At 39.5% G+C, this 18,022-nt stretch overlaps 1 protein-coding gene and 1 long non-coding RNA gene across 2 annotated transcripts; one reads left to right on the forward strand and one right to left on the reverse strand.

Annotated features, from left to right (window-relative positions):
- Positions 1-5,442: 5,442 nt before the first annotated feature.
- otx2b (orthodenticle homeobox 2b) lies at positions 5,443-10,178 on the reverse strand. Its single transcript, XM_029460595.1, has 4 exons — positions 10,081-10,178; positions 7,759-7,970; positions 7,079-7,230; positions 5,443-6,408 (listed from the first exon to the last, which is right to left on the reverse strand). Exons 2-4 carry the CDS (start codon positions 7,853-7,855, stop codon positions 5,785-5,787), a joined length of 873 nt encoding a protein of 290 aa, XP_029316455.1. The 5' UTR covers positions 7,856-7,970; positions 10,081-10,178; the 3' UTR covers positions 5,443-5,784.
- A 1,052-nt stretch (positions 10,179-11,230) lies between these two features.
- Positions 11,231-14,949, forward strand: LOC115027743 (uncharacterized). Its single transcript, XR_003834395.1, has 3 exons — positions 11,231-11,422; positions 12,074-12,197; positions 14,630-14,949. It is a non-coding gene; the product is annotated as an uncharacterized LOC115027743 (long non-coding RNA).
- The last annotated feature ends 3,073 nt before the right edge of the window (positions 14,950-18,022 follow it).

An 18,022-nucleotide genomic window follows, 5' to 3' on the forward strand; every position in this document is an offset into this window, starting at 1 on the left:
CGGCAAAAGTGTTTTCTCATATCGAGGCTTTACATGCCGTATGTATTTATGACAGAAACTTAACATAGCAATAATGAGAGCTGCTCTTTGCTTTAAAGCTTATTGTGGCTCCATTTAATACCGAGTGTCCAAAGTGTCTGTTTGAACTCGAGGCATTATTAATGACCATTAGTCATCAGTTAGGGCCGATTACACTTGTAATATTTCAGCTCTTTACCATCCCGCTGTGTATAGGCGGAACGTCATAATCCACTATGAAAACATTTCCATTTGTCTCATAAGGAGATTTTTTTTAATGGTCCGGGGATATTTAATACAAGGAGTTTGAAAGACCTGCAAGCTTAAAGTACAAACCACTAAATGTCAACATTTTAATATATTGTTACTGTCCCCGAGAACAATGTGCTCATCAAACAAAAGTTGATTTATACTAAATGAATTGCCCTAAACTGTCGAAATAAAACATAAATTACATTGGACAGCCTCTTTAGTGCTAACTAGGTGAGCTTTAACTAACTAGGCATTAACTCGACCCATAAGCATAGTAATAATGTGTTTTGTAAACATATGCTGAGATCTGGTAATCTTTTTATGGGTTTTTTTCTGTGCCCCTGAATAGCTTAACAAAATATGCCTTAGTAATGGATGGTTATATCCTCATCCATCGCCCTCCTCCCACCTACTATAACTTGAAATAGGCCATCAAGTGGCTAATGAACTGATAAGCCCTCTGTGTCCTGTGGGGCGTATGAACATCATAAGCCAAATGTTTAGGCATATTTGGTGAGACTGCTTTTTAAAAGAGCACTTATGTGGGTAAAAGACCGTGCTGAAAAAAAGTCAGTTGCAACAGTATGATAATGTGTTTTAATAAATCACTGCAGGTTATGGAGGAAAGATTTTGAGATTATTTTATTTATCTCGTGGGTTCTGCGATGCTTGGCTGGTGTAGAAAGAATGTGTGGCCCTTTGCTTCGTCAGACCTCCAGCTAGTCAAGCTGCTAGTATCATTATCAGTTTTGGATCTCTGTAAATCCATGGATTTGTGTGAGCAGTCTGAGAAATTAAAATAACATGCTTTTTACTGCGCTTACTTCAAATCTCTTTAGACTTCATTTTTTAAAACATCTAAATCTGTTATTATGTTGGCTACACAAAACCCTTTTAATTTAATCTTTGACAAGATTATCAAATTCATTGATGATGTCACTAACTTAAATAATTTCAGAAAATGTTGACTAAGCCTGGATAAGCACTTTCAAGGGGATACTGCTGGATTAATTTAAAAAATATTTGTTTTGGTTTTTTTTATTAGTTTTTGGCACATTTTCCACATTAATATGTTATTGCTTTAATTTGTTTTTCATTACAATGTCTATCAATAAATACACATGCATATACTTCATATATCATTCACCCACCATGCAGGCTATCAAACAAGCTGTACGATCTAAAAGCAATGTGGTCATTTGAATCTAAATTACTCTGATTTTTTATTTATTTAAAGCCATACATTACTTTTTTTTTTTTTACAACTGTAACAAACTGTCCCACATTCCTAGACAGTTTTTAATTAATATCTCTCTGTCTGTCTTCTTTATAATACACTGTTTTTTCACCAATACTTACGTTTTATATTCATTAAAAGTTCCAGCGAATACAACAGCAAAAGTAGATCTTAGTTTGACTTGAATTACTTGGTTTAACTGGAAAACACCTGCAGACTTTGAGGACCTTGAGAGAATCTCATAATCAGCACATCCTATGATATGCTGGTTAAATCCTTTTCATATATTTTTTTAATACGATCGCTTGTTCAACCTACTCTCAAATCATTTTGATAACTGATGGACAGGCCACAGACCACATACTCGGTGAATAATCCCCCGTTCCCCCTGCAGGCGTTGCGGCCTTAACCACCAGTTTTGAACAGGCCGATGGTTTGCGGAGAATGACTGGTGTTTGTGACCGACCGGACAGCATCCATGCCGGGAGACAAGGGGCGCTGTGCAGCCCGCTCTCAGACAAAAACCAAAAGGGATTAATGCCGCGTCTGTTGGTCCCATATGCTCCTCAGCGCTGCTTTGGTCTTGATTAAAACTCATTGTATGTATGAAGCATTGTGGAGGCCGGATGTCTAATCCTCCTCATGACTTTTGTGCACTTTGAAGACACGAGGCTCCAAGGTTACAATAACAAGCGGGGTGAAGCCATTGTGTTTCACTTGATATTGGATGTATCAGTGAGCATTGGTTAGGGCGAAGTGAGTTCATTGTTTAGCGTGGAAATGTAAAGTGACGCGGACGGTGTTACATCTGTAAGGGACTTTCTTCCTTAAACATTTAGTGTTTCATTGGCAGTTTGCCGTGAGCTGAACTTTTGCATATGGTAAATTTATAATCTGTAGTACCATCTAAGATTGAGAGTGAAATGTTTGTGTTTGTTTATATATATATATATATATATATATATATATATATATATATATATATATATATATATATATATATGAGCTACATTTTTATTTTGATGGAGTCTTGAAACTGTTCTCGTGGTTCTTCCTTCTTTCCGTCACTTGCATCTCTCTCAGTCGTTGGAAATAGGAGTTTTTCTACAGCTGACATTTAAAAATGACCCCGCAGCCTGAAGCACTTTTTTCTCTCTCTTTTTCTTGAGCAGTCTGGATGGAGGAGTTGTTGACACTCAGAGGAGACGCGTCTCATGAATATTCAGGCTTCTCTCAGCCTCGGCTATTGTTTCCAAGTTCAATTGTTGCATTGTTTATCTCCATAACGATGTATATGCGTGTTGCTAAACTTGCCGTTGTATTGTGTCGATATTATAATTGATTCTTGAATATTCTAACGCTAAAATCGGCCTGTGTGATAAATTAAAAGAACATAGGCACCAGGATACAAACAGCTATTTCTGCTTCACCCTTGAATAAGTTATGGATACGGGCTATTGTATAATTAAGTCTTTCAAAAGTACAACCCAACCCCCTAAAACACACACACAAACACACACACGCGCACGCACACACACGCGCACCTTTTTCTCTCTGTCCACGCAGGAGTGGAATCAAAGTCGCCCTTCTCTTTAACGCTTCGATTATTTCAAGCAACGCTTTTAATTAGTGTGCTCCTTTAGCGGAGACTCCAATGAAAGAGAGATTATTGGCAATGTCAAGGATGCTAATTGAATGTTGGACTTCTAACAATTAGCCCACTGCAGAGCCATGTCGACTCATTACAGATCCCATAGCCGCTCTCACTTTGTTGTCTCCTGTCGTCAAGCTGACTGTAACGTTAGACTTTAGAGTGGGAGCAAAAAAATACCAAATACAAATAAACTCTCTTTAAAAAAAAGTTGCATTCACCTTCTGACTCCTCAGATTTATTTTAGGAACGTGTAACCTCTCCAATTTATTTACTGTCACGATAAATGTGCAAATAAACCCATTCACCTTTTGCAGCATGTAGGTGAAAAAGTTATAATTCTGTTTGAAGTATTTCAAAGTAAGCTACACACTTTATATCCCATATAAGCATTTTACAGGAATATTATTGTAAATTCTTCTTCAGGTCCAAAAATAAAGCACACAATGTTGCATTAAGCAGTAACTTTGTAGGTTTTAGTGCCGAGTTTCTGCAGGTTTATCCCCTTGGATGGCTTTTCTTCTCTCTTTTTTTCCACGACCCGGCTTCATATTTATAGAAATAAACACCTACACTGCCAACAACCCAAAATCATCAGCAAAACGAATATCTGCACTAATTTTCAGTAAGAAAAAAAAAACTTTGTTTCTCTAATATTCCTGAAGATTCAAATGCTTTGCTGCAGTCTCCTTCAGATGCATTATGGGTAAGATGTAATTAAAGCAAATTGGTGCAATTACTTGATAGGTTAATGAAATATCCACGTGTGTTTGCATGTTTCGTTGTTATATGAAATATTAGGCTTCATATTAGAGCGCACATTTGGGGATCAAGCATGTAAACCCATGCGGTGAGCTTTGATTGGGGCCACTGCTGCCCCTGCGCACCAGAGAAACCCCCGCCGGTAAAATATTGGGATTAGCATCTCTTGGAGGCCGGGATTAAACACTGCTTTCTCAAACCGCACACTCTCTTTGTTGAGACTATCTGAATTGAATACCGGAAACTAAGAAAGGAAAAAACTGTTAATTCTGCCACCTGAGCAGAGGATAAACTGTGACCCCATATTTATGTTTTATTACAGCGTTTGACTAATTGGACTATTTTTCGTTAACAGACCTATAACATCATTTTGTGGATGTATCTCCCTTATTACTATGCAATATAATAGATTGAAGACATGTGATTTAAATCCTCGTTGTGTTAATAACGGCGTTTTGATAATATCGCATATGTTGCAGTAACTAATGATGCATGAGGAAACAGTGTAGTCGCCATCAAGAAGTAAGAGACGGTAATTATTGGTCTAATTAACACACATGCAAAACTACCGTCCTCCACTTTTTGAAAATAAGCCTAAATGTTATTAAATCAGTGGATTTTTTTTCTTTAATCCTCCCCCCAAAAAATGTGTCTGCCGATTATAAGAATATAAATTGTTATCATAAATTGTATTGGTTTTTACTCACTATCTTTTCCATTATTATTGTATTTTTTTTATTTCGTTTTTTTTTCTCCTTAATTATTTTAATTGTAGCGTGTTTAAGAATATCCCCGCAACTCAAGTAAACCATCAAAAAATACCCACTTTTAGTTTTGCACACGCTGCCTGTCACTTTGTTCATTCTCCATTTTCTCTCCCCTGCACCATACACGTAGACACCACACACATGCACGCGTGAAAGAGTAAGCTCACAGGACCTTTATTCATGTCTTTTCAGCGGTGAGGTCACACCATCTTTGGAGCCAGTAAAGGATCCACAATCACCGTGTGTTGAGATCAATGGAGGGGAGCAAGTGTGGAGCTCTCAGCAGCCGAGAGTCATTTCCAGTATGGCTAACTCTTAATTATTACTACCATGTGATTGGAAAGTCTCGTCTCTCTTTGTGATGCCGGTGATTTAACCATTAGCATCTTTCGTTGTTCAAAAAAAGTTAGAAATCTATTAAAATCACAGCAGAGAGTCTGGTGCGAGGGGGGCTCACAAATTGCATACAATACAACAGATCACAGTTTCGAAGGCTAGCACAGATAAAAAAAACACATATGTACCATTTATATAAGACACACACTGATTGTCTCTTAGAAACTACATATTGATTCCTTATAAACACTTTTTTTCTTAAATAAAGTAGTGCATCCATGTTCACACACCATCCTCGTGTCTCTGCCAGCAGCTCGGCAAAGTTGTGTAAGAAGCTTAAAGGAGGTCTGTCCGGCCCGAGCACTTCGACAGCAGAATGAGCTTGAGTTTTGTTCTTGGATAAACATTAGTTCCGTGGCTGTGGTGTACTTTTCTTTCAGAGTTCACTCTGTGTTGCCCCAACAGGTGTTTTTTTTTTTTTTTACGCATAGAGGCACACACTGACAGACATGGATGGGGGGGCTACAACCTGTGTATGAACTGGGGGGAAAATCTCTTTGCCAGTGCTAAAATAAATTAAACTTCTCCTCTAGGAGGACCAAAGACCGTCATGCCAAAAACCCGAGGCCCCTGAGAGCCCTGCTTTGCCGAGCCCGGCTGACATTTTAACCAGTCCGATGTGTTTTACTGAGGATGGCAGCGCCGTGTCTGATGTGATCGTCACTGTTTGTGCACTTTTTTTTGACAGCTGATTGCTCTGTTCACAGGACCTGGAATTTCCACGAGGAAGTTTGATCCTTATAATCCAAGCAATCGGCATTGAAGTTCAGCTTCCATGAGGCCGCTTGGTCCTTATAATCCAGGCAGTCTGCTGTGGAGTTGAAGCCCAGGCCGGACGTCCCGTAGCTCTGGGCGGAGAGGGACGCCGGGGACTGGTTCAGATGGCTTGTGACCGCGTTTGTGCTCATCGGACTGAGAGTTGAGCCAGGGCCTGACAACTGGTGGTGCATGGGAGTGAGGTAAGAGCCGCAGTCCATGCCGCTGAAGTAGGACGTCGAGCCGGCGTAGCTCTGGCTGTAGCCCGAGGCCTGGGTGTAAGTCATGGGGTAAGACCTCTGCATGCAGGAGGAGGAGGTAGACAGGGGGTCTGCGAGCGGAGAGATGGACGCCGGGCTCCAGATGGACACTGGGGCGGTGCTGGTGGAGATGGCGGGGACTGTGGTGGTGCTGGTGGGAGGCGTGAACTGGCCACTGGCCCCGCTCTCTGAACTCACTTCTCTGGTTGGAGAACTTTTCTTTTTGGCAGGTCGCACCTTGTTCTGGCCCCCGTTCTGCTGCTGCTGCTGCTGCTGGCGACACTTTGCCCGCCGGTTCTTAAACCAGACCTGAAAGAGTCACATAATGGTACATGTTATTGTCGAGTTCCCCTAATTATTGTGTAATTATAAATCAAACTCTATGTTTAAAGAGCACAAACTGTTCAAATATATTTTCCCACTGCAAGTAATATCCAGTTTAAATGTATTAATGTGGAAAAAGACTTGTTTCATTTGATTTATTTTCAGTCCAAATTAAGATTATTCTAGACTTTTTATCAAACCAATTAATTTGGTACCAGCGGACTGATAGGTCTCATTTCATTGCTCAAATTTTCAAAACAGGAATATACCGTTAAGTGGAATTATCTCACCCCACTGGCAAAAGTTTTCCACTTGATTTAAGGAAGACAAAATGCTAAACTTGTGATATTCTGTCAGTCACGGGGTAAAATGAGTGCTTCTTGCAGTGCAGGTATAAATAGATTGTATCATTCGAGCTTCTTTTGTATCATATTTATCGCCAGTAAATGAGATGTAGGTGTAGCCTACATACACTATTGTTCACATTGTTATATCTATGCTGATTAATGTTTCAAATGTGTTACAAATTAGACCCAACGTGCCGCTTTTGCTTTGGTGTCTCACAAATAACATCCAAGTGTTTTTTAAATAAATAATTAAAACTAATATCCATATCGATCAATTTCCAAATATGCTGATGTTCTGGTTAACTCACCTGTACTCGGGACTCAGGTAGATTGATTTTCAGTGCCACCTCTTCCCGCATGAATATGTCCGGGTATCGAGTTTTGCCGAACAACGCCTCCAAAATGTCGAGCTGTGCGCGCGTAAAAGTAGTCCTCTCTCGCCTCTGCTTCCGTGGCGTTGCTGCAATTAAAAGAACAATATAAATTATATGAGACATGTTACTTATGTTTGAATAAATAAGTTAAGATAAAAGCAAGTAAATTGATCAAAAGTCACCAAAGGCAAATCTGTAACAGAACACCGAATATGTTTTTGTTGTTTGCGTAATTACGCACGAGTCTTGTGAGACTAAGACGCTGGTAGCAAATTGTAGCGTCTCCACGTAGTTTAGTCTAATGTACCAGTTTGAGAAAAAGTCAAAGCAATTGGCCAGTAATTCATCTAAAGGGCACATCTAGAAATAAAATCACATAAGATGAGGCTTCTGTTCCCTTCAATTAGTTTGGTAAATTAACCTATATAATCTAATGTTTGATTTCTTTAGCAATTATTATTACTCGTCTGTAGCTCCCATAATTTAGAAGCCATTCTTAGATTTAGAAGTTTAGAAATAGGTCCTGATTTACCATCAATACATTTTTAGCCCCAAACCATCACTGTTCTTTCATTAGGCTACTATTATTTATTCTTCAAAAAGTTTAAACCCACCTGGATAGCCCACTGATGGATGCAGAAGGTCCATTCCAGAAGTTGTTAAGCTGAGGCCATTGACTGTGTAAGGTGGTTGCTTTAGATACGACATCATGCTAATGTTTGTCTGAGGGCTGAAGTTGGAAAAAATCTTGAAAAATGGATGGAGCTCTCGATATGTACTTGGTGTCCTCCTCTGTTCGTCGTGTGGTCCGTGTTACACCGGGCACCTGTTCCAAAAACGACAAGAGAAGACGACACCGATGAGGATCTACCTTGTGAAAAGATATTCGGTCTGATGTCGTGAAATAAACCCTCTCTCCAAAATGCACGGCGCTCCTAAAAAAGCAGCAACCATCTCCAGCTGTCATCATCTCTACAACCCCCCACCCCCTCCCTCAAACAAAAAGCAACACACCGGTACTATAAATGCAACAAGTCACTTTAAAGTTCAATTAAAGACACTGGCTCCTGTATATGAAGTACAATAAAATATGAATATAGTATTTTCTTAACTGTTATTTAAAATTAAAAAAACTAAACAAAATGTATTTGTTACTTTATTTTTGGTTTATTTTGCTCTATTGTATACTCTATATGTCTCTTTATTTAATGTCAAGTTTTGTTTAAAAATGTATTTGTAATTGGATATAAAAGAAGAAACTGAATTAATTAATTAAATTAATGTTTTGAAAACATATTCTATAAAACACGCACAGCCAACATAAACAATTATCATCAACCTTTTTTATAATCATGACCAACCTTTTAAATAATCTTCTCTTTCGTTAAGAAATCCTGAATAAAAAATGTGTTTTTTACAACATTGGTGGGAATTTTCAAGGCAACTTTGAGTGTCAATCTTTTATTGTAAAACACTATATTTTTGACGCAGAGAAGAAGAAAATACGTTATTCCATATTAAACACGAAACACATTTTTTAAAAACAGAAATAAATGTGCTGTGTGATTTTGATTGGTAAATGAGTGATTGCTGTCACTTCAACTTCAGTGACCCTCACCCGCTATCCCCACTGCGCGTCTTGATTAGTTGCATTTTTTTTTTCTCCAAGTCCAACGGTTTTAACCCCCTCATCCCAATCTGTCACACTTAAAACACACCCGTCTACCAGTTGCACACACCCGCTCAATAATAATCACCCTGTCCAAGAATTAATTATGATAAATGTGGTTTCTGTTGATGAATTAACAACATAATCTGAGTGGCATCTAAGTGAGCTGCAGTTTGGTATCAATACAGCCCAAAGTGCTCCAGGCTCCTCGAAATGATGCTGCAAATCAACAGCGGTGGTGATTATTTTAATTTTTTAGTATGATGTTAATTATCAGCACTTTATTAAAAAAAAAAATTAATATACAAAGAGAGCAATTTAATTCTTAAAATTGTTTATTTTATGGAGCCAAACTCCCAATTTAGACGCATAAAAACAACCTGTCACCAGATCCTCGAAAACACGGGTGAAATATATGAAACGGTGACGTGTTGGTTTATTGTCCTCTGAATGACTCGTCTCTGGAGAGCCAGCAGAGAGAAAAGGCCCCGAAACATTTTTGTTCGATAGCAGGAGGCCTCAATGTTGTCTCTGCCTCACCCCTTCCGCAATTATAAAACATTTTAATATGTAATTTCGTGTGAACATTTCTGTGCAGCATGACATGCATTCGGGTTTTCAGTTGAAACTTCACTCACTGAATGTGGACTCGCTGTCTTCGCAACACTGACTTCAGTGAGTGAGTGTGACATTTGTAAAATATGAGCTCCAGGAATCACAGCAATATTATAAAAAGGCAATTATAATATCAGACAAGCTTTACTGTAGCTGTGAATCTGTCTTTGTTTCCATTAGCAGAGACCATCATGATGTAACTTCATCAGTGTGCTACTGTAATTATCGGATTCTCTGTGTGCTCTTTCTGCATTTACGTCGATTTATGTTCATCTAAACGATTTTGGTGAGCAGACACACTTACTGTCTCTGTGCTTTGCTCAAATAAAAAAAAGTCTGATTTTAAGCCTTCATCTGCAGCCCACAGTCTTCTCATTGGCATTTCTTTGAGTTTCTTCGTGGATTTTAATTTAGCACCAGTACCCCTGTCGAAACGTTGCTTTCCTTCTTTTAAAGAAAACATATTTTAGGTTTTTTAAATGTGGTTTATTTATATAATTTTGTACTTCTTTGACTCTATCGCGATATCTTATTTCGATACAGGCTAACATGTATAATAAAAATGATAACACAAACTACTGATAATAAAAAAACAATAATGATAACGATATTTTTTATTAATAACAATACTAATAGTAAAAGTAGAACATACCCTGTTATCGACGACTGTAAAGTTCTTTGTCTTCTTGGTTTCCTCCAGGAGAAATAATAAAACTCAGTGCAGATAACCGGCGTCCTGGCGCTTAAAAAAAAAACACAAAACCAACCAAAAGCAGATCAGGAACAGTCGTCTTCTTCAGTGGCAGAACAACAGCTCGGACAAAAGTTAAACGTTAAACGCCTGCATCAGGTTTCTAAGCGGACAGCGGCGGAGTGATGGAGGAGGCTGCATGTACGCCTTTAGGATTTGTTGGTGTGTTGTGAGTGAAGTGGTTTGAGTTGGATTTTGTACAAACTGCCAGCCAATGGGAGCCTCAGGACTGAGCTGAGGTCTGTCTCCGTCTCACACCGGTGGGGAGGGTGAGGGTTTTTTTCTTTTTTTCTCTCTCTCTGGGAACGAATGTCTCCAGCTACTTTTTTGACGCACAGTCCTCAGCCAATGGCAGCGAGAGGGCGACTGACAACATCCCCATCCCACCGCAGAGAGGGTACATTGATAATAAATAAACGGTATGCTGGTGGATGTCGAGAAGTGGAGTTTAAACCAAGGAAAAGTCAGTTTAGTAACCTTTTTTATTACATGTTATACTCCACATCGCTGTTGTCCAGTGGCTGCATTGCACTGAGGAAAGTTAAATTAAGGCTGGGCGGGTGATATATGCGCAAATAAAGAGTTTTCGGAAGTAGTGTGAATACATATTCATATATATTTTTTCCCCCCAGTGCATTACTTATCTCCATTAAGTAGGTATACAAGTTATCAATTTTGTTAATTCTATTTTTTTCTGATTTATTATGCATTAAAAAAGTTGCAGACAATCGAGGAATATAAAAACATTTAAACATGAATTTGCGGACTTAACGAGGCATTCGAAACAAATAAATGTATGTGTCTATAGTATATAACGGAGTGTAAATATAAATATGTGACAAAAAATAAGGGAAAGAAAATCTCCTGGACTGAAGCAGAGCTCTCCATGTGAAGGCTGCACCGTCCTCTCACATTCCAGCGCGTCGCAAAAAAAGGGGATTTAGGGCGACTTATTTTCTTAAAACTGTCCTCCCATCTGCAGAGCCAGCCAGTCTGCTCCCATCAGCCTGATACGGGCCTGCACCTAAATTCACCCACAATATTTCCAGGGGAGTTCCCACCGAGAGATACAGAGCAGCCGAGGATTTACAGGCACCGGAGCTGTCGTGCATGCACCCAGAGATGAGGAGAAATTAAGGGGTGAAAAAAAGGCAGATATACACCGGGTCTGCTGATGGAGACTTTAACTTATTCCACTTTACACGCGTTCTGCAAGAAGATGTGAAGGAAGAAAAATGTGAAGGTAGGCCTGTTTTATTTTAGATTTGATTCATAAGAAAGTTTTTTATTGTAACCTTGGAACAGTATAATAATAATAATAATAATAATAATAATAACAATAATAATATTGTTTTTTATAATGTGATATTATAGTCATTTATTTTATTATTCATTGTATTTCATATTTACTGGGGGACCTGCAAGGGGCAAATAAGCTTCCTCTATGTCACTTGAATTTTGAACCTGCATGCCCATCTCAAAATAATATGCCGAAGGTTTTTGTCACGGCTTGGTAAATGTATCATCTTAAGAGGCTTTGCGCAACACCTACACACACACACACACACACACACACACACACACACACACACACACACACACACACACACACACACACACACACACACGCACACACGCACGCACTACGCGCTTGCACGGACACACCCGCTCACTTCAAACAGATTTGAATATTGATTTAGATTTATAAACACAGGCAGACCGTGGGTTTTATGAATCGTCATTTTGCTGCCTCTCTGTGGCTCGTGTGGAAGGCCAGAGTCAAAGGTGCAGTGACAGCTGCTGGGAGAACTGGTTTTCACTCAGAGCTGCAGCCTCACACAAACTGCTACAACATATATCAACTTTAAAAACTCAGTGACATCTCTTTTGACAGATTTCGATCAGAAGAAGAAGCTGAATGGATCATAATCCAGGATTTCTTTTAACACGCAAACTGCAGAGGAAAAGTTTTGCTGTGACTCTGCCTGTCTGGAGGCGAAGAACTGCAACACATTCAGGTATCCCAGTTTGTTCATTTATTTTTGTGGGTTTTTATTTAAGTTTATTTATATTTTTACTGCCGGATAATATGTGCCATCTAGTAGAATGCAAAAAGTGAAGTAAAACCACATAAACTCACCTGTTTGTGTTGGTTTGAAATTCATGTCATGTATCAAAGAGGGAAAGATCAAGTCTTGGGTAGTGGATTTTTAATTATGGTTGCTTTATGACGACCACAAAGGTCACGGTTTAGCCTTCCCACATTTTTACTGCCACAGACTCCACCAGACTCCAGCCAAAAAACCCTCATGTTTAGCACGGAGTGTAAAGTTTAAATGAATAGGCTATAGAGACTTATAGTTCCTTAAAACATGTTATAACTTTCACGCCTTAACACGTCAAGCCCATAGGGCGATCTAGAATGCAGCATAGGAATAATTAGCTTGCAGCTCAAAACTAGCTGCATTTATAAAATAAAAAAATCCTCATATTTCAGCAGCTGCATGGTTGCCTATTAATGTAGCCTAACGCGAGACTTTCAAACTGCTGCGTGGAAAATCATGACGCAGTTATCGTGTGATGCAGTTATCTGCTGGATCTCACCGTTTAAATTGCTAAATAATTTATTAAAGTGTAAAGCCAGGCCCTCCGCAGGGACTTTGTATCTTAAAAGGACGTTTAAAGGGAGAAGGAGTTAAACGCCTCTGGCGAGCAGCGCTCCCACTGACTCCCGGCTAATTGACGACGACGGCTTTTATCTCCGCCTCTGCTACACTCAACCTGAGGGTGATGGAGCATTTCACCAGGCCTGCTCCAACCTCTGATTTCTACCAGTTAATGCGTAGCCTATGCATCTTTACTAATGCATTGCACAGGCATGGATGTTTGACCCTTGTTTGATAGCCTTGAAAAGAAAAAATCTTACTTCAACATTGGATAATAACCGGGCAGGCAGCCCACTTCTCCCCCTGCTCCGAGCCTTATCCAGGCATAACAATAAACAAATTATGGAATGGATAAATGTATGTTTTTAAAATTAAATAGAACAAATGGAAACCCAACAGCCCGAGAATTTAAATGTTGGCTTTTTTGCAAAAATAATTCACAGATGTTGATTGTGAATTGTGTGTATTTAAATGAGCATTTTTACCAGATGTATATATACATCTTCTAGGCAGCTTTCTTCTCCTCTCCTCTGCCTTTTTCCCTCCTTGTTTGATATTCGCATGGCTGAATATGAGGAATGTGTTGGTGGAATTCATTCTGAGCTTTAAAAAAAAGAGCCAGAAAAAAGGGAATAAAATCCAAGAAAGCCATTTCATATAGAAGTGATGATAATCTGTAATGTCAAGGCAAAGCTTTTCCTTCAGCATTAGGGATTTAAATTTACCTTAGTTATTATTGTCTTTGACTATACAATACGTCTATTTTTTTTATTTTTTTATAATTAAACACAACACGTTATTATTAATACCTAATTAAAGTATAAGGTGAAAACATTCTTTAGTTGCATACATCTTCCAAACACTGTTAAACTAATCTCGCTTTAGAGATTTACATATCATGTCGTGTCATTATTCTGACTGAAAATTTGATACAAATGTTTTTAAAATGATTTATCATTTAATTTAGCTGCGTGTGTGTGCATATCACTGTTGATAAAACCTTTTTTTTTAATCGGGCTACGGAAGATAATTATTGTGGATAGATATGTGGAGTGTATGTGTGTGTGTCTGGTAGTGTGTGTGGGTGACAAAGAGAGAGAGAGAGAGAGAGAGAGAGAGAGAGAGAGAGAGAGAGGAGCTGAAGTAGGATAATCACAAGCCGAATTTTAATTAGCCTGGCAGGTTTGATAGATACGTTGCCACTGCTGCTGCTGCTTTGCAAAAAAAAAAAAAAAAGGTGCACTGCGTAGTGAGAAAGGTGTCTAAACAGAGGGCTTTCCCCACACAGCTCTCTTATCACAAAGGAGCTAAACCTTTGTGTAATATAACATGTAACTGACCCTAAAGGTCATCAAAACACATTCAGTCTCCTCCCCAGGGATTAAAGGGGGAGCAATCCCATTCAGTGTCAGTTTGGGGAGAGTTTACTGACACAGAGGCACACAGACAGATTCACCAGGCAGCACTCTGCATCTGGGGTTTTATCTCTACAATTATTCACAAGGTTACAAATTGAGTTTTGGTTGAAAGTTTTGCTTAAAATGATTATAGAAAAATGCTTTTGAATAAGTCTGTATTTTTTTGGTGCTGTGCTTCTGTAAAGAAAAAAGTGATCATGAAATTATTGGCTTTATTTTCCACACACATTCTCCCCGTCAATTCAAACGTGGTGCTTCGATAATGCTGTGCCTTTTTTTGTGTGTGTGTTTGCCAAGTTTGCTCTCTCCATTAATATGACATCCCTTTTAATTAGTGCCATAATTGTTTGTGTTGTGTTTGTGCAGGAGTTCGCCAACAAACAAACGGATGCAATTAAACACACTCGCCTTCAGATCATCAATGAGGAAGCAAAGTCAAGACTGGTGGAAAAACCGACAAGGGCAAATGTAAGACGGGAGAAGACTGTGCTGCCTCAAGGTTAAACTTGAACTGCGTTAAGAGCCATACTTCACACAATGTGGATATTTTTTTGCATCTTCTACAAACACACATCACTCGCTGTTTTTTTATATTAAACATCCTCATTTTTACAACCTGATATAGCTGCTAATTGATGTTATATTTTGGTATCTTTGCTAAAAGAAAATGTTTCCTCTGTTTCTTCCCTGCCTCCACACTTTCTTTGAAGTTATTATAAAATAATTTGCAAATAAAGACTGTCATTGTCAAACTACCGCCCCGTTCTCTTACTCTCTCCCTCGCTCCACCTTCGCCATCAGTAGCCTTCTCCTCTGTGTGCTGAGGTGTCTGCATGGCGTGGTAAAACCTGCCCTGCAGACCGGACCTCTCAAGTCTTCAAAGGAGTAGGAACTCAATGTGGGGGATTTGTTCAGGCTTATTTGGTAACCTAGGATTTGAATTGGATTCTGGGAGGCATTCATAACACATTTGAAAATGTTACATTGTGTGATTTTGTGTGTAATCCCCATAATAATTTTAGAAATGGTCACAGCACTTGCACAACTGTGACTATTCATGATTTATCAAATGTTTTTTCTTGTCTTGCCTCTCGGGGGTGAGGTGTGCGTTGCCGGCATGGAACTGGACGATGTCGGCCGCTGGTTGGGAGAGCTGGTGAGGAGACGATTCCTACGTTTGAACCTTTTTATCAACATTGTTCTTATTTTTTAATTTGACCTGAATATGTGATAGGGTCAGCCACCATGCCTCCAGAGGGATTCTCTCAGACCCCCCAACAGCACTGGAGCATTACAACCTCTAGTGGATTATACCTCCCTGGTAGGAGGGTTAGTGTACACACACACACACACACACACACACACACACACACACACACACACACACACACACACACACACACACACACACACACACACACTCTGAGGGTACAGTTTATTAAACTCTGTATATTTGATCAAAGCCACAGTCTAGATTAATAAGCAGTTCTCTTTTCTCCATCATGCCTTGTAAAGTGCTTAATTCTTTGCATTAAGTAGAAAAATGTGCGGCTGTATCGTTTTATACTTGTTGTAAAGTATTAAATAATATGCAAGTCTAATGAATCCAATTTTAAAGCTCCCCTCCAGACATATTTTACGATATCAGCGTTGAATAATATGTGTCTGATATGCACTTTTTGTACGTCGCTTTGGACAAAAGCGTCGGCTAAATGAACTGTAATGTAACGTAATATGGGGTTTTCCACAAAAGAAATTACTTTGGTAAAAATTCTTAAAATGACATCTGCTCCTTCCAGAATTTATCTTCTCTTCAAAAGTTTAACTGCGGGATAAAAGATGTCTCCTACTTTGATGAAAAGTCCATTCTCAGTGTTTGTCCACGTCACCCTTGTGTAAGTGACATATTGGACCACGATTAACATCCAGACTTGTTGAGATGTCAATCTTGAACATATATTTAAGGTGAGCACAGGGAAACGTTTCTCCTTTAGCATACTCATTTGAAAACAAATGTGTTAAGCTACGCACATACTCTGCTCAGTGAAGGTAAAACATTCAAGTGAAGTAACAATAAGCAAAACATATTTTCAAGTGGAGGGAGGCTTTACTTTAGGGATGGCTCCATACCATTGTTTCATGTCCAATACCAACACCGCTACCATGAGTGTCTGCCGATACCAATACGATACCGCCTTTCTCCCTCTTAAACATCTAAACTGTTACTGATACATTTATATAGATGCACTTTGATTAACCAAGCCATCTAAAAAACATCATGCACAAACTCCGAAACAAAATTCTCCTCCCCCGAAGGTCCACAATATGATTTTTATCAGCATTTTTGATTGATCAGCACCAGTCAAACATTCAAAATGGAATTTAAAGTGCAACTTTATGCAAAAGTTAAAATTTGAGTATTTAGTTTAACAAAGGAATTATAATTGTAGTCAATGTAGCCTATACCTCAATGACAGTTGTTGACATATAGACTAATGTAACATACCGGGTTTTACTTTCTACCCCCCAATATTCAATTTAGAGATTATGTCCAGTGTCGGATCAGCGCTTCCCTACATTACATATCATGCCCCTTTGCCTTTAAAATGAGTCGTGCGTATTTGCAAAACCAATAATTGTTGGCCAGGTGTTTTATTGAAATAGCAAAACGATATGTCACAATGCTGCATGGAGGTTTAGATAGTCCAGAAGGAGTGAATAATGTTATCCAGGGGATTAACTTTCTTTACGAACATGGTCCATCACATGGTTTGGTGGCTCCACTGCTTGGTTCCTTGTCTGGTACATTTAACTCTCCCGCCTTAGTTTGATAAGAGCGAGAGCAGCGATGTGTGTGTGTCTCTGTGTGTGTGTGTGTGTGTGTGTGTGTGTGTGTGTGTGTGTGTGTGTGTCTCTGTGTGCGTGTGTGTGTGTCTGTATGTGTGTAAATCAGTATTTGTGCCCTGTCCAAACCCCACTTTGCTTTGAATGACACTTTGGCGATGCCTCCAACTCCCCACTTCGACTTCTCAAGCGTACCCCCTGTTAGTGCCAACTCTGCCAATTCCTCTCATGTCTTTAATATCTCTTTTTGGGCCCTTGGGTTTTGCCAGTGAAGGCTCCACGGTGACAGTTGGACATTGCCCTCACATTTGGGAGACAGCGGCGGGTGTTTGTAGCGTTCCCAGCCCCGGGCCTGTGGGGAATCTGTGATGGCTCGCCTGTCAGCCGGCCCCTCCCCTGTAATTAGGAGAATAAACACAGCGCCTGGCTCAGCTTTGGGGAGAAGTAGGAGGGAGCGGAGGAGGGGACCGTCCGGCTCCTGTCCTACTGCTACTTGAGCTGTCCAGGAGCAACTTTGGAGTGACAGACTGCGATATGCACCCCATCACATCTCTGAAGGACTGAGATGTGGAGGAGAGCGTAGTCTGTTAACATGCTGAGAAACATTAGATTTCCATTTGTACCTTGTTGAGCATCAGTGAACCACGGAGGAGGCTTTTCATTGAACTGAACCTTTGTAGAGAAAATACAAAGAACTGATCACTCAAGATGATCTGACAGCTTTTCAGATCAGTACAGCAGAGGACATGTTGAGTTTCCTGCAAGATATTTTTCATGTATATTTTGACCAGTGTTCTTCCCACGTAACACCTCGGCAGATAATATACAACAAACCACCACTAAGCCTCCGTCCCTATTCTCTTCACCTCTCTCCTGGTTGCTGGGGGGACTGGTCAGCGGCTGGAGGAATGTGTT

The sequence above is a fragment of the Cottoperca gobio genome, chromosome 22 (genome assembly GCF_900634415.1).
Source record: "Cottoperca gobio chromosome 22, fCotGob3.1, whole genome shotgun sequence".
Taxonomy (NCBI): Eukaryota; Metazoa; Chordata; class Actinopteri; order Perciformes; family Bovichtidae; genus Cottoperca; species Cottoperca gobio.

What these genes read in the sequence shown, in the direction of transcription:
- otx2b (XM_029460595.1), bottom strand. Translation starts at nt 7,855, where the DNA reads ATGATGTCGTATCTAAAGCAACCACCTTACACAGTCAATGGCCTCAGC. An exon ending in TCCATCAGTGGGCTATCCAG is followed by an intron (nt 7,231 to 7,758) that starts GTGGGTTTAAAC and finishes TTTTAATTGCAG; the next exon opens with CAACGCCACGGAAGCAGAGG. An exon ending in TACCTGAGTCCCGAGTACAG is followed by an intron (nt 6,409 to 7,078) that starts GTGAGTTAACCA and finishes TGACTCTTTCAG; the next exon opens with GTCTGGTTTAAGAACCGGCG.